This window comes from Acanthopagrus latus, chromosome 9 (genome assembly GCF_904848185.1).
Source record: "Acanthopagrus latus isolate v.2019 chromosome 9, fAcaLat1.1, whole genome shotgun sequence".
Classification (NCBI taxonomy): Eukaryota; Metazoa; Chordata; class Actinopteri; order Spariformes; family Sparidae; genus Acanthopagrus; species Acanthopagrus latus.
Genome location: NC_051047.1, coordinates 23,688,234 through 23,705,441, shown reverse-complemented (window position 1 = coordinate 23,705,441; position 17,208 = coordinate 23,688,234). Strand labels below are relative to the sequence as shown.

The 17,208-nt window shown below is 41.2% G+C and overlaps 4 protein-coding genes across 7 annotated transcripts in view; all 4 read right to left on the bottom strand.

Moving 5' to 3' along the window:
• adarb1b (adenosine deaminase RNA specific B1b) overlaps positions 1-5,269 on the bottom strand; it is a 127,484-nt gene extending 122,215 nt beyond the window's left edge. For all 4 annotated transcript variants that reach the window (XM_037110116.1, XM_037110118.1, XM_037110117.1 and 1 more), the window contains exon 1: positions 5,078-5,269. The gene's annotated coding sequence lies outside the window, so the exon portion shown is untranslated. The remainder of the gene's footprint in view (positions 1-5,077) is intronic.
• A 1,392-nt stretch (positions 5,270-6,661) lies between these two features.
• LOC119026171 (olfactory receptor 4E1-like) lies at positions 6,662-7,597 on the bottom strand. The gene has a single exon (XM_037110333.1). It carries the CDS (start codon positions 7,589-7,591, stop codon positions 6,662-6,664), a length of 930 nt encoding a protein of 309 aa, XP_036966228.1. The 5' UTR covers positions 7,592-7,597.
• A 4,905-nt stretch (positions 7,598-12,502) lies between these two features.
• Positions 12,503-13,432, bottom strand: LOC119026170 (olfactory receptor 142-like). Its single transcript, XM_037110331.1, has one exon. It carries the CDS (start codon positions 13,430-13,432, stop codon positions 12,503-12,505), a length of 930 nt encoding a protein of 309 aa, XP_036966226.1.
• Positions 13,433-15,044: 1,612 nt separating this feature from the next.
• Positions 15,045-15,974, bottom strand: LOC119026166 (olfactory receptor 142-like). Its single transcript, XM_037110328.1, has one exon. It carries the CDS (start codon positions 15,972-15,974, stop codon positions 15,045-15,047), a length of 930 nt encoding a protein of 309 aa, XP_036966223.1.
• Between the last annotated feature and the right edge of the window lie 1,234 nt (positions 15,975-17,208).

The window sequence follows — 17,208 nt, the reverse complement described above, 5'->3', positions numbered from 1 at the left end:
CATTTGTAAGTGTGAAACCACCAGGCTCCCCAATTTGGCAATATTTCGCTTCAAAGCAGGAGAAATTGGTGAGCCAAGGGATTTGATTGAGGCTACATAACATCTTTGCTGTAAGCACTTGTTAACTTAACAGGTCAATACCACAAATTTCTATATAGTGGAGTGCGGTTTGAAGAAAAGAGGTCTGATTCCCATGTGATCTACAGACACTGAGAGTGGATAAGACTGCAAGGTGGAGGGGGTAAATGCATCTGCACATGGAGGGTTTTTGCTTCCTGCTGGAAATTCCATGAGTCCATCATGCAGTGCATTTTGCAAAAAGAGACGATATTGCAAACATTTTTGCAGCTGAGTCTACAAGGGACCACAGCTTTTCAACATTTGTTAGCATGTTTCAACTGAGTAACAAAAGCCTTTTAGATGAACACATTTTAGATGAGAAGTGAGGACTTCTTCCAGCTGTGAAAAGATGAAAACAGAAATTTAACCTAAAGAAACATAAACATACATTGCCAACTTTTATGTTCGCGATTTGGTTCCACACAGACTGGGACCACTATAAGATGACACCGTCATTTAGTGCTAAAGGCATTTTTAATCTTCAAACTGATGACAAGAGAAACCGCTTCCTTTTTCAAATGAGCCCTGAAGTCCTTCCACTTAAAACTGAGTGTAATGACAATGAGAACTGTCCTCGTATTTAAAAAAAGAAAAAAAAAAAAAAAAAGAAGAGGAGACAGGAATGTAGGGAGACTGCTGAGTGTCGCACAGGACTGACTGGTTGACGCAATGCCAAGAAATACTAGCTGCTGTTCACCTAAATCAATAACTAAGTGAGGGAGAAGAAAACAGGATGCCTGGTGTGTCTCAGGATAAGCAGACGGGACAAAGGATGGAGAGTTTTAAGATGAAAGTGAAATGCAAGTGTCCACTGATAAGGAGCACAGGGGGAAGTTAAGAGAGAGCCACTTGGTTAAGAAATGTATTAATTTCAAACTGTGTGAGTGTGCTGTTAATAAAAAAAAGAAAGAAAGAAAGAAAGAAAAGTTAATTGGAGTGCCATGCAACCCTGCAGACAGGCAGCCTGTTTTCATCCACATTTCTGTTCATGAGACTTTGTTTAATCATTTGTTAGTAAGGGAAGGTAAATTAACTAAACGTGTTTCTGCTATCCTAGTGATGAGGCTAGACTGGCATTTCTTTTTCGCGGCACGAACACCAACTTGCTGGGGGAAGCAAATATGCTCAGGAAGGCATCCAGAGTGGAGGCAGCCTGAGAAATTTAATTTCATCCAACCTATGTACACAAATGTTGTGCTTGCAAACAATTATTGGCCAGTCTAGCAGGTGCTCCTCACGCCAAAGGGACAATTTGCCCAAATTCAGTGCTTGGCAGGTATTCATTTGCTCTGCAAACACCAATATTCCTGACAGTGTGACAATCCTTAAAACACCACACTAGCTGCTGCAGACAATAAGAAGTTAAACAAACCATCCAACACAACGTGCTGAGTCTCTGAAGGTTGATTTTCAGCTTTAGAGGTCATGTTAAGGACATCAATCAGGTATGATATTGACGCTTATATTTGTTGAGCGTGAGCTACACTTGCACGACAGTAACAGAATAAAACAATGTGTGTCCAGCAGCTTAGCACAGGAACAACTGACAATGAGCTACTTCAAATGTGAGCCCTAATCAGCACCCATCAGCCCGCAAATCCTGAGGTAATGCATTGTCTTTTTATAGAGCCTTAACCCCCGCGATGTAGCCACGGCGTGTTCATCAGAGCTCAAACAACATTGTCCTCGGGGCAGGGAACATATGGATCAATGGCAGAAGCTGCTATGTCCACATGGGGCTGTGTGAAGGTGATGGCTACGATTTGTGTCGCCTCCAGTTATGCATTACAGCAGCACTGAAGGAGAGAAGGGTTCCCTTTCCTTTGACAGCCAGTAACAATCTATTAACATGAGCAGCTGCAGTCGCCACTTCTCTTCTCCTGCTGCTGCTGCTGCTGCTGCTGCTGCTGCTGCTGCTGCTGCATGGGACCGCTAACACGGAGCCAGTGCAGCATCTCAGCTGCATGCAGCTTTCCTGAGATGGCACAATGCAGCAGAGCTGAGTGAACTTTACTCTCGCTCACACACACACATTGCCACACATAGTCAGTTTGGCATGGCACACTGAGTGCCTGGCCTAAGCTGTTTTCTCCTCTTTAAACTTGTCACCTCAGCAAGTGGAGCAGTACTGCAGCAGTTTTATGAAACGTCAAGGAAGGTTGAGTGAAGCTAGCCCTTTAACTCAGCTTTGATCACCATTTGGGAAGAGTGGCCCCCTACTGTGGTTTGTTTTAGCTGACTACCACTACTGGACTTTTGCAAAAACCTCAATTACCTCCGAAAACTCAGCAAATCAGCAAAATTGCCTTACCCAAACTGTTGTATAGTCAATCATCCTGCATCATTGTCAGCAAGATTAGTCTCTTGCATTGCTTTTTGGTAAAATCATCTAACTATGCTGCATTGTTTCAAGGAAAATCTGAGTCTTTGTCACTTGTTTATGCCAAATCTCACACCCCGCCACGAACTTGGAAGGGGGGTTTGCTATGGGAATGGTTGGAATAGGTACCATCACATTACACTCATTCATTATTTCCAACAGTCTTTCCTATGGGCATTGCTGACACAAGAATAAACATGAACACACACATATACACACAAACAACTGTGCAGTGCTACCTGGCTTTTCTCTGATGTGACTCTACTCCGGTTGTTTAACAAGTCAGACACTGGTTAGTTGGAATAATTAGTTAACATGATTCTTCCTTCCTTCAAAATCCAGAGTTTAAAGCCACAGAGAGACTAAGTGTCTGAAAATGAACTCCATCTTTGCAGCAGTTCCAGGAATAAACATTGAGACTTTTCCTTTTTTTTTAAATGAAAATCCTGTTTAAGCTGTGGCTAACAGGCATCTGTGGATTCAGGATAAACACTTAAAGCCTTGTTGAATGTGAGTCTGCGAGAGTGTGCTACAGGAAAAAGCCCTGTTTGGGTATATGAGACACAAGCTCTTTTTACACATCCTATTCAAGTCAGGGAATGTTGCGCCGTCTTCCGCCTCGCCGTTCCCTATCCATAAGTTTCCTGGGGAGGTCACTGGGGAAACAGTTAAGGGTGATACTTCCGGTGCCCGGTGGAACAAAATATCATAATAACTAATGCAGCAGCAGGACTTTCATGGCTTTACAAGCGTTATCTAAGAGGGCAAATCATTACCAGTAAGCTAAGTAGTGTTCACTCAATAACGTCGCTTCATGAATGAACGATTCGCCATTCTAATCATTCTAGGCCCAGATTTGTATTTGTTGTTGAACTACATGTTCACGCAGACAACCTGCTGCGTTGTGAACATAGTCCACGTACTTGACTTAGCTTGTTGTCCCACTGCTTGGGACATCATGGATTTCCTAGAGAGAAATCATGTGTCATCATCAATCATGAACACCCTCTATTAAATTCATGGGACCTTGCAAAAAGCTTGGTCAGGTTTGGTCTACACTGGCTGCCTGATGCTTCTTGGGAATGGTTTAATGCAGAGAGTCTCACTACACTGTACATCACATGACTGCGTGTGATAAATAACAACTCTTCATCATGTTTATTTAGTTAGAAATTTTGAAAATGTGGCCCTCAGAGCCTACCTGGATTTGGTTGAATTTTTTTCACTGGCAGTCTGAGACACACTGCTCGGAATTTGTTAGGAATATTGGGATATGGGTTCATATACGTGTGTGCAGACATGCAAAAAAAAGGTCAAATGAAGTGTGTGGCGTTCATTTTTGAATATTTGAAAAATGTTCACAAAACACAAAATAAATTCTGCTATTTCACAGAATAAACAATCAAGAGAAACACTAAAATATTCCAATCTCATTTTGAGTGGTGTAGTTGTACTGGAATGTTTGTATTAAAGGCGCACAACGTAGTTTTGGGGAAGAAATTTGAATCGACTGAGATCTAAAAAAAACAAAATAAACAAACCTGCCTTGTTTGCATGAATGAACTAATGCTGTTTTACTTAGGTGGACGCTGCCACTGTTGTAGGTTCTGGGGACCTTAATTTCCTCTGGGAGCAGCTTGTTTATTCAGTCAGGGTTTGTATTATCCCCTCATTAACATCATAAACATTTCAATTACGAGTGTGAATTCCCTCTCCAAAAAAACTACATAGTGGCCCTTTTAACTAAATCTACAACAAAAATCATAATTTCTTACACTAATGAGGAATCATTCATTTCACACTCCTGCAACCACATTGTGATGTTTATAGACCAAATGAACTATAACAGAAGTTCTCACATGTTTTTGTCGTTTCTATGACATGAACCGGGGAAAGTTCTGAATCCAGGGTGGGTTTGCATGGAACAACCTCTTTAATTAACAGAGGATGACAGCCTTTGAAGTACAACAACAACAATAACAATAATAACAACAACAACAACAACAACAATAATAATAATAATAAAGCAGTTGCTACACTTCCAGGCAGAAATTACATCCTGAATGAGCTTGCACTGCCTGAGGAGAAGCGCTTGTAAATCCCATGATGCTGTGTGCAGGATGTAAACGCAGCCTTCAGTGTTACAGGGCGATTTTCTGACCCTGCAACGCAGAACTGCATAACACTTTGCACAGGACGCAGCAGCTAGCATAGCGTTAATATTACTGTATCTGTGTGTGTGAAGAGTGCATGATGCGGTCTCCCGGGTAGACCTTCACAGGCACCGCTGACAGGGTAAAGCTGAGGTAAGATGACAGCCATAAATCCCACTGTCGCGCTGCACACACACACACCATGTTATTCCACAACGCTTACAAATGTGTAAGTGCATATTTAGGTTAACCAGCGACGTGATTTTGACCGGTTGTGTCCCGCTGGTCTGCGCTGTTGTAGGAGGATTACAAGTCTAATATTACATAAACACAACCGGAACCCAAATCATATTAGCAGCCCCGGTTGTTTCATCCTCCGCAGCAGCCCCCTAAAAAAAATAACACGCCAGCAGCCTTTACTCACGGTTCGTGTTGGAAGTTGGAGCTCCCGAATACGTTGAAATCTTCTCCGGCACTTCACTTCAACACACGGATGTCTGCTGTCCTCCGTGTCGTCGCTGGCGTTGGAGGAATAATAAAATTAAAAAAAAGAGAAACGAACCCAGGCTGAGAGAGCGGCTGTACGGTCGCATGTACTGCAGTGTACACAGTCTGCCGTCGGCCGTCTTCTTCTCGACACTCGGCCGCGCTCGGTGAAGAAGATGGCGCATTACCGCCACCGAGTGGTGTGGTGGAGTCAGTGCAGGCCGGTCAGCGCTGCCTGACCGACTGGATGTGCTGTGGAGGACTGAAGCCCGCAAATTCATACAAAAATAATGATAAATGTCTCGGTTAAAAAAGAAAAAAAAATATGCCCATTGATTCACAAAACATAACAGTAAGGCATCTCCTATTTAATTACTTGTATTAATGCATTAACTTTTCCATGTTAGTATTCACTTATTCATTTTATTTGGATATTTGTTCATATTACATTTTTTCCCCCTTAGAATGCCCCCTGTTTTGCTCTACATTTTTATGTTGATGCGCAACCAGAACCCTTTAGATAGATAGATAGATAGATAGATAGATAGATAGATAGATAGATAGATAGATAGATAGATAGATAGATAGATATAGGGTGCGTTTATATATACATATATACACACACACATATATGTTATGCATTTCACTTCTTTTACTTACTAGTATAAAATTCCTGAGCATCTAATATATAGCAGAATATATATATATGTGTGTGTGTGTATATATATACAATTACATGTACATATATACATAAATGTTCTTCTATTATTATATTCTATTTCTAGTGTCTCAGCTGAAGAATTTCACACAGGTGTACTTGTACAACAATGAGGAGTGACTATGAGAGGGATTTGACTTAATCTTGAATTGACTCTTGAACAAAGGTATTATTTCTATATTATCATTTTGAATCTCTTCATGACTTTCTGCTTCATGACTGTAATGAGGGGGCTGTCAATCAAAGTGTGTCATGGGATCATTTTTTGCTTTCTGGTTGCTCAAAATCGTATTTGAGTGCATAGATCAACTAAAACATGTCACAAACGGGCCATTGTTTGGTGTTGTATATTTTCACTTCAAATACGTTAAAGCTTACGTTCCTGATTAAACTTGCATACTGACATAACATTTTCAAGGCAGGAAATCTTATTTAGAACCAATTATTTTACTTTGTGTTAGAAGAGGAGTCCTCCACCACTGGCATTAAAAATATAACATGGATAAGAAAGGTTATGATGCAATCAAGGTGGATAGACCATACCAACAAAGTCTGGTCCAAAAGGAAACAAAAGATTTATGTGTTTATGTGAAAGAGAGAAAAACACAGTAGTGAAACATTTGCTGGCATCAGTATATGCAGAGTTAATTCTGCACACAACTCAAAAGATACACTCTGGATTTTCTATGACATTAGTATAATAGCCAAGACTTTTGGCAATGATGGGACTCTGAATCGCTCTAAAAGCAGAGACACAGGTTTTTTTTTTAATTTGCAAGAGAATAAGATAAGTATATGTACATATTAAGTAGGTTTGATAGTGACAACACAGAAAATTCTCCTTCGAATTTTTGACAATTTAAAACAATAAATTAGAGGATTAACAAGAGGAGGTATGACAAGAAATTCTATTGCAGTAAAGTTTTGGAAGGCTTGAGGTAAATCTTTTGAACCATATCGAATAAGCATTATATCAAGAAGTATAGTTACAAGAAAAGTGAGTAAGGAGGTTAAATGTGGCACACACGTTTGCATGAACTTTGCCCTCTTTTCTACAGAATTCACACATGTTTTAATGAGATACATGTAGGACCAAACTATGAAAATTCCGTGAAAGACATAAATTAGTATTGTAACGTATGCAACTATGTTGTTTACTATAGTTTCAGCTGGGAAACAAGCGAGTTTAACAATAATCCAATTCACACAAAACAGCCTGGCGATATATGGGCTGCATAACTTTAATCTAGATGTTAGAAAAATATTTGTGCCCACGATGCAAAAAGGTGTCATCCAAGAGTAACACACCAACTTATTGAGTCTTTGCTTTGACATGACAGAGTGGTACTCCAGTGGTCGACATATAGCAACATATCTGTCATATGCCATGACGGAAAGAATAGACAGATCAACGCAGGCAAATGTGTATATTACCAGAGCCTGAACTAGACATCCAGAATAAGAGATAACATGGGCAGGAGAAAGCAGATCCCAGAGAAACTTGGGGTAGAAACCTGTTGTCCCATAAAGTGAATTCATGCAAAAACTACATAGTAAAATATACATTGGTTCATGCAGGTTTTTATCCAAGATGATGGTCACAATAGCAGTCACATTAATCAGCAAAGTCAAACAGTAACACAGTAAAGTGAGAGAGAAGAGAGCCAGTCGGTAGTTCATAGCTTCATGTAAACCTGAAAGAAAAAATGTTGTTATAAGAGAGACATTATCCATGATTAATTCTTGTCTTTGTTGTGCACCCCCATGCTTAACCCAGTCTCTGTTTCCTCATCTGACTGCTATTAATATGTTGTCTGAGTACAGCAGCACAGGAGCTGGGAATTCAAACCAACCAACCAGTGATTAAGGTATACAACCTTTATCTACAGCTACTGCAAAATACCAACAGTGACATCGAGTGGTGAAACCTTTAACTACAACTTACGCAGATATAATAGTACTCTATTATTTGGCAGATGGGTTTGTACATTGTAGCAAATAGTTAGACATTGACAATGAATACCAAGTAGTGCCCCTTCTCATAGGCAAACCCAGTGTTGGCAAGCTAATGGATGGATCAGTAATTACCAGGTTTTCAACCGGGTTAAATGTGGCACACATGCATGAACTTTGCCATGTTTTCTTGGGCAATGTATGCATACATTCAGTCTAGAGGTTGTATATGCCCATCATGCATAAAAAGGTGTCATCTAAGAGAAATACACTGACTTGATGAATGTTTGCTTTGGCATGACAGAGTGGTACTCCAGGTTTCGACATATAGCCACATATCTGCCAAATGTCATGACTGAGAGAATAGACAGATCACTGAATGCATACGAGTAGATTATTACAGTTTGAACAACACATCCAGAATGAGAGATAACATCTACAGCTGTATACATCACATTTATTATCAAAGGACACTGTTTAAGTTAGTGGTGTGGTGCATCTTGGCGGGATCAGTCTCGTGCTCAATGTACTACAGTGGCTGACTGCCATATCATGGATCGGATGGGAGCCATTGTCCAAGATGATATGCCACTTGGACAGCATTCTCCTCTCTGATACCACCGTCAGATAGTCCAGCTCCATTCCCACAACGTCACTGGCCTTGCGGATCAGTCTGTTCAGTATTTAGGTGTCCACTACCCTCAGCCTGCTGCCCCAGAATGCAACAGCACAGAGGATAGCACTGGCCACCACAGACTCATAAAACATCCTGATCATAGTCCGGCAGAAGGTTGTTGAAGGACCTCAGCCGTCTCAGAAAATAGAGACGACTCTGTCCCTTCCTACAGAGGGCAGTAGTGTTCTTTATCTAGGTCAGTTTATTATCAATGTGGATCCCCCGATACTTGTAATCCTCCACAATGTCCACACTGAGCTCTGGATGGAAACTCGTCCTCCCCCCTCCTCGGGTCCACAACAAGTTCCTTGGTCTTTGTCATATTGAGCTGTAGATGGTTCCGCTCACACCATGTGACAAAGTTGTCCAACTTAACTAATGTGTGGTAGCAAACCTCATGCTATCTTGGATCATACTGAGCTGGGGTTGATGGAGTGTAAACCAGATCTACAGTAGTTCTCAAGCAGTGGTAAAACAGGCACTTCATAGTAGGCTATTTATAATATAGGAGAGTGGACAAGATGAACACATTTTTAGTTTTGTTACCCTGTAAACAAGGGATAATTAACTGCCCTAATTTCAGGACCTCTCCTGTCAACATATATTGAATTTAATATGAGCCTCTTTTACACAGATTCTACAATAGTGCATTTGTTTTATTAAACTAATCCAAGCGGTGCTGAAGTAACACCCCCCCCAGCCTGGCAGATAAAAAATGTCCCCACATTCTTCCTGTGTAACATTAACGTTAAGGAGGACTGAGGATACGGTGATCTTTATTTCACATTTTTCAGGCATTTGTTATTTTGAAGGAGAGCTGTTCTTAGAGACAAAAGGTCCTGTGTGTAGACCCAGTGAGACAATGTCAGCAAAAATGGAACATAATCATTTTGTTCTTAAATACATGGAGGAAAAGTGCGAATTGTGACTGCACAGTGTGGTGTGCAATAATGTCATATTAAGCTTTTTGCATGAATTTGTCAGGCCTGGACTAGAAAGAGGACTCAGATGCAGAGTGGGAACAGTAAGGCAGGCTTTTATTCTGAAATTCTTGGAGCTCTTAGGGTGACAAATGAACAGGCTGAAAATCACAAATCTAGGAAACAGGGCAGGCTAATAACAAAACACACACACACCAAATGTGGAGGTAACAAAATAAAACTACAAAAAACGAAAATGCTCCAAAAGGAGGGAATCTCTTACGAGGGCAAAAAGCAATAACTGAAAAATCACTCCATCGGAGGCACTGGAGGACTGTGGCGAAAGGCGGTGGTGCATGGTAGAACTAGACACTCTCGCACAACACAAAGGGAGATGCAGTCTATAAACACATGAGAATAATTGGGAACAAGCTGACATGATCAGGAATCAGGGGAGACAATCAGACGGGTGACACATGAGGGGTGGATCAACCCTGTTTTCAGCGAGGTCTCTATGTACTCCTTCCTGGCTTCCCTCTCCTGCCCCGACACTGAGTACAGGTGGCCCTTGGGGATGGTGGAGCCGGGGATCAGCTTGATGGCAGAGTCACATGGCCAAAGTGGAGGGAGGGACATGGCTTTAGTCTTATCAAATACCTCCTGGAGGTGGTGGTAGCAGGGAGGCACTGAGCTCAGGTCCAGGTTCTCGGAGTCTGTGGCAGAATTAGCAGAAACAAGGTTAATTACTGCTACATTTTCCCCCTGGGTTGAAATGTCAGGACAATCCCCAGCGCAGTCTTCCCCCCACCCAATGATTTTCCCAGTTCTCCAATTTACATGGGGGTTGTGGCGAAACAGCCATGGCTGTCACAAAATCAGAGCATGAACAGGCGGCTTGAATATAAAAGCGGATGGGTTCACCTTTCCTCTCCATTGAGCACCTTGGCCTTGATGGGCTTAACTAAAAGTTCAGATTTAAGGCCCAGATCCTCCGCCAAGCCCCAGTTCATCAAACTCTATGAGCGCCTCAAGCTCTGTGGCAGTGTGATGGCTTACCTTGATGGTCATGAGGGTGCATGAAACAGACCTTGAAGCTGTGAATTGACTTACCACGGACCTTTTGGCTGGACAGGCGGCGACGAGATGACCAGACTCCCCGCAGGAAAAGCAGTGGCCTTCCAGCTGTCGCCTCCTTCGTTCCTCCTTGCGTCAGCTGGGCCCTTCACAGCTGCATGGGCTCCCCCTCTCCATCTGAGGGGGAGTGACGATGCTGCTCCAACGACGAACGGCAGGGGGCCTACCAGCCCTGTTACCCTCACCGCGGATTTTCCGTTCCCCTGCTGTCTGAGCTGACTGATCCTGTTCCTGGTCCGAATGGCAAGTGCGATGAGGGAGTCAAAATCGGGGGGTAGATCCAAGGGGATGAGGCCAGCTCCTTCAGGAACATGTCATAGCGGGCTGTAGAGTTCCACCCACACTCCGCTACCAGGGTACCGGAAACGGATGATGTAGTCGCAGACGGAATCGCCGCCTTGTCCCAATTTGCTCAGCTCCTGCGCCTTTTCCCGGTTGGTCGTGACCAGGTCAGAAGTCCTCTTTAATGCTGCCTGGAAATCTGTGAGGGAACTGCAGAGTGGTGGGCCCCGGGCCCATTACGCTGAGGCCCAGGCTTTGGCTCTTCTGGTCAGGTGGGAGATCATGAACACTATCTTGGATCGGGCAGTGGGGAAAGCATGAGAGGTTAGTTCAAAATGAATTGAACAGTCAATAAGGAAAGTCCTACACAATCCCAGTTCCCCCGAGATTTGCTCTGGGGGGCCAACTTACTACCAGCCCCCACGATCAGCCTGGTCAAAGCCGGCATGGCAGCGGCGGCTGGAGGCAGGGCTGCTGTGGTTGGCTGGGCGAGCTGGTCGAGCAGACCCTGAAGCTGGGAAGAGAGTGTGGCCAGGTGAGAAGCCATTGCCATCTGGAACTCGTCCTGATGGGATAGACGGGCTTCTTGGGCTCGCAGGACCTCCGTCATCCGCCCCGTCTCTGTTGGGTCCATTCTGGCCAGAGTGTACTGTCAAGCCTGGACTAGAAAGAGCACTCAGATACAGAGTGGGAACAGTAAGGCAGGCTTTTATTCTGAAATTCTTGGAGCTCTTAGAGTGACAGATAAACAGGCTGTAGAAAATAACCTAATATAATCTAGAAAACAAGGCAGGCTAATAAAGAGCAAAAAACACACACGCACAAATGTGGAGGTAAGAAAACACAACCGCTCTAAAAGAAGTAAACCTCAAACGAGGGCAAAAAGTAATAACAGAAAATCACTCCACCGGAGGCAAACAAAACACCTATGACCTAAACTACACTGCAATTACACTACAATTTACAAAAAAAGAATCACTCCAACGGAGGAAAGCAAACAGCTATAAAAAAACCTACGCTTTCAGGTTGAGCTGTGAAAATTACAAACAAAAGATCACTCCAACGAGACAAGGACTGTGGCAGAAGGCTGGGGTGCACAGTAGAACTAGACACTCTGGCACAAGACAAAGGGAGACACAGACTATAAAACATGAGGGTAATGGGGAACAGGTGGACACAATCAGGAATCAGGGGAGACAATCAGATGGGTGACACACGAGGAAGGGCAAGTAACCTGAAATGAGAGAAGTATTACAGGAAGTTCATGAAACAAAAACCCAGAATGAGACTCCCCTCACCACGGTGTGACAGAATTACATGAGATGTGCGCACACATGGTCAACAACAGGAATCACTATACAACTGAGTTGACCATTGTATAAATGTGAATAATGTGGACTTTCATACTGAAACACCTAATCATCATCATTTTAGCAGCATCACCAAATGAGATATGATTCAGCACCCTAAATTAATTTTAAAAAATCCTGTTTCCAAAAATCAATGCAAGTTTTAGTTTGATGAATTGAACCTTTCAGCTAAAAAGACATTCTTCAAGGATGAACAAGGTCATGTGTAATTGAGGATATTACATGTCACTCCATCAGCCACAGGACACGGCTGGTTAAACAACAACATCAGACATAGTTAAGTTTCCTTAATGAATAAGACAGAGGTCATTTAGTTTTTTAAAGTAAGGACAACCATGATTCTGTTTCGAATTTTGGACAATTTGAAACCATAAATGAATGGATTTAATAAGGGAGGTATGACAAGATATTCTAATGCAACAAAGTTTTTGAGGGCTTGAGGGGAATCTTTTGAACCAAATCGCACGAACATGACATCAGTAAGTATATTTACAAAAAAAATGAGTAGGGAGGTTAAATGTGGCACACATGTTTGCATGAACTTTGCCCTGTTTTCAATAGAATTTGCACATGTTTTAATTAGATACATGTAGGACAGAACTATGAATATACCATGAAATAAATAAATGAAAATTGTGATGTATACAACTATGCTGTTAACTACAGTTTCAGCTGGAAAACAAGCAAGTTTCACAATCATACAATTCATACAATAAATTTTGGCAACATGTTGGCTGCACAGCTTTAATCTAGATGTTAGAAACACATTAATACCTGAAATGCAAAAAGGTGTCATCCAAGAGAAAGAGACTAAAATAATGAGCCTTTGCTTTGACATGACAGAGTGGTACTCCAGGGGTCGACATATAGCCACATATCTGTCATATGCCATGACTGAAAGAATAGACAGATCAGTGAAGACAAATGAGGCAATTACTTGAACCTGAACAAAACATCCAGAATAAGAGATGACATGAACAGGAGAAAGCAGATCCCAGAGAAACTTGGGGTAGAAACCTGCTGTCCCATAAAGTGCATTCATGAAAAAAGTACATAGTAAAATATACATTGGTTCATGCAGGTTATTATCCATGATGATGGTCACAATAACAGAGGTATTTGCTATCAAAATCACACAGTAACACAGTAAAGTGAGAGAGAAGAGAATAAATCTGTGGTTATTTGTTTCATTTAAACCTGAAAGAAAAAACATCGTTATTTGAGAAACATTATCCATCATGGTTAGAAAAAGTGTTGCTCCTGTGAAGAGTAACTCTGTCACTAACAGTGTCTGCTCTCTCTCCTCACTTTTTAATATCTTGTCTGACGACATCGACATAGCTTAGAAATTAAACCAACCAATCAACTGATCTTCTTATTTTCAGGGTGATGCAATTTACTGTAAATGCAGCACATGACAATAACAATAGCGAACATTATGGCACATGGAGAGCAGAAGTTTTTAACTACCATTAAATGTATAATTTTTATTACATGGAAAATTATTTCTTTGGCACACTGTTGGCTATTTATGCTAATAAGGCTTTGACAATAAACTAGCTCCTCGCTCCGGTTTCACAAAGACGTTTGAGAACAGCCTGTCTAAATGTAACTTTTATTAGTCTAATACATGTGTCCTATCATGCCCCGCAGAAATTTTAATTTTAAGAGGAATGACAGAATCATGCCATATTCTCCAACCAGGTAACATTTCTATTTGTAAAATGTATAATTTAAGATGTGAAACCATTATTTAGCATATTATAGGCTATTAAAAAAGTAAACACAGAAACACACTAAGACCAACAGGATGCTAAGAAACATGGAGAAGTATATGCAGTAGGAAGGCAGGAAATGGACAGACAAGCTATAATGTCTACAAAATGACTTTCATATTGGGTAAATATTGAACCCGTTTTTAATGTTATACACTTTTAAAGTGTTCTAAGTCTTCGAGGAAAAAATCTTTTCTGGGGCAGACACATTAGTTTTTAGCTACCTCTGAATAAATTTGCACAAGGACATTCATTGTAACACCAGATCAGAAATGGTACACACTCAATTGAAACAAATCCATTGATTGAGCTAATTAAGGGTTCACTGGCCTGTTCAATTAAATGATACATTTTTCAACACACAACCGAGATTATATAACAAACCAACAGTTGTACATTTTATATAACATAATGCAAGAAATAAGCTATTGATGGAGAAAATGTCTTGAAAATGCAATTGCTACATACATGATGTCATATTAAACTGACTGAAGTCAAAAAGCTACATGTCTCTCGCAAAAAGTCAGCATCCTCATCAGTTGATGAGCCATGTGACCATAAAGACTTGGAACTAACGGAGCAGAATTGAATTTGTATGATGAGCATGATAAATGAAAATTCAAGATCAAACAGTTAAGTTCTGAGAGAGTTCTGTTTGGATGCTCATCTTACAGAAAAGTATACTTGGGTAAGCAACACAGAGGTTATGGTTATAATGAGATTTCTATTCATATTAGAATTTATATTTATTTTTATAAATGTTTACATTTACCAACTGTATGTTTCACTGTCAGAAGCGCATGTGAAAAGCTGTGAGGGCTAACACTGTCTATATGACAAAATGCCCTGAATAAAAGAGTAAAACTGATCTTGCCTTCAGCAGCAAGTTTGTCCAAGGTCTGACCATACGACTTTTTAATTTCAATTGCAGAGTTAATTCTGCACACAACTTAACTCAAAAGCTACACTCTGGATGTTTCATGACATTAGTATAATAGCCAAGACTTTTGGCAATGATGGGACTCTGAATCTCTCCAAAAGCAGAGACACGGGAGATAAGATAAGTATATGTACATATTAAGCAGGTTTGATAGTGACAACACAGAAAATTCTCCTTCGAATTTTTGACAATTTAAAACAATAAATTAGAGGATTAACAAGAGGAGGTATGACAAGAAATTCTGTTGCAGTAAGGTTTTGGAAGGCTTGAGGTAAATCTTTTGAACCATATCGAATAAGCATTATATCAAGAAGTATAGTTACAAGAAAAGTGAGTAAGGAGGTTAAATGTGGCACACACGTTTGCAGGAACTTTGCCCTCTTTTCTACAGAATACACACATGTTTTAATGAGATACATGTAGGACCAAACTATGAAAATTCCGTGAAAGACATAAATTAGTATTGTAACGTATGCAACTATGTTGTTTACTATAGTTTCAGCTGGGAAACAAGCGAGTTTAACAATAATCCAATTCACACAAAACAGCCTGGCGATATATGGGCTGCATAACTTTAATCTAGATGTTAGAAAAATATTTGTGCCCACGATGCAAAAAGGTGTCATCCAAGAGTAACACACCAACTTATTGAGTCTTTGCTTTGACATGACAGAGTGGTACTCCAGTGGTCGACATATAGCAACATATCTGTCATATGCCATGACGGAAAGAATAGACATATCAACGCAGGCAAATGTGTATATTACCAGAGCCTGAACAAGACATCCAGAATAAGAGATAACATGGGCAGGAGAAAGCAGATCCCAGAGAAACTTGGGGTAGAAACCTGTTGTCCCATAAAGTGCATTCATGCAAAAACTACATAGTAAAATATACATTGGTTCATGCAGGTTTTTATCCAAGATGATGGTCACAATAGCAGTCACATTAATCAGCAAAGTCAAACAGTAACACAGTAAAGTGAGAGAGAAGAGAGCCAGTCGGTAGTTCATAGCTTCATGTAAACCTGAAAGAAAAAATGTTGTTATAAGAGAGACATTATCCATGATTGATTCTCGTCTTTGTCGTGCACCCCCATGCTTAACCCAGTCTCTGTTTCCTCATCATGCATAAAAAGGTGTCATCTAAGAGAAATACACTGACTTGATGAATGTTTGCTTTGGCATGACAGAGTGGTACTCCAGGTTTCGACATATAGCCACATATCTGCCAAATGTCATGACTGAGAGAATAGACAGATCACTGAATGCATACGAGTAGATTATTACAGTTTGAACAACACATCCAGAATGAGAGATAACATCTACAGCTGTATACATCACATTTATTATCAAATGACACTGTTTAAGTTAGTGGTGTGGTGCATCTTGGCGGGATCAGTCTCGTGCTGAATGTACTACAGTGGCTGACTGCCATATCATGGATCGGATGGGAGCCATTGTCCAAGATGATATGCCACTTGGACAGCATTCTCCTCTCTGATACCACCATCAGATAGTCCAGCTCCATTCCCACAACGTCACTGGCCTTGCGGATCAGTCTGTTCAGTCTTTAGGTGTCCACTACCCTCAGCCTGCTGCCCCAGAATGCAGCAGCACAGAGGATAGCACTGGCCACCACAGACTCATAAAACATCCTGATCATAGTCCGGCAGAAGGTTGTTGAAGGACCTCAGCCGTCTCAGAAAATAGAGATGACTCTGTCCCTTCCTACAGAGGGCAGTAGTGTTCTTTATCTAGGTCAGTTTATTATCAATATGGATCCCCTGATACTTGTAATCCTCCACGATGTCCACACTGAGCTCTGGATGGAAACTCGTCCTCCCTTCTCCTCGGGTCCACAGCAAGTTCCTTGGTCTTTGTCATATTGAGCTGTAGATGGTTCCGCTCACACCATGTGACAAAGTTGTCCAACTTAACTAATGTGTGGTAGCAAACCTCATGCTATCTTGGATCATACTGAGCTGGGGTTGATGGAGTGTAAACCAGATCTACAGTAGTTCTCAAGCAGTGGTAAAACAGGCACTTCATAGTAGGCTATTTATAATATAGGAGAGTGGACAAGATGAACACATTTTTAGTTTTGTTACCCTGTAAACAAGGGATAATTAACTGCCCTATTTCAGGACCTCTCCTGTCAACATATATTGAATTTAATATGAGCCTCTTTTACACAGATTCTACAATAGTGCATTTGTTTTATTAAACTAATCCAAGCGGTGCTGAAGCAACACCCCCCCCAGCCTGGCAGATAAAAAATGTCCCCACATTCTTCCTGTGT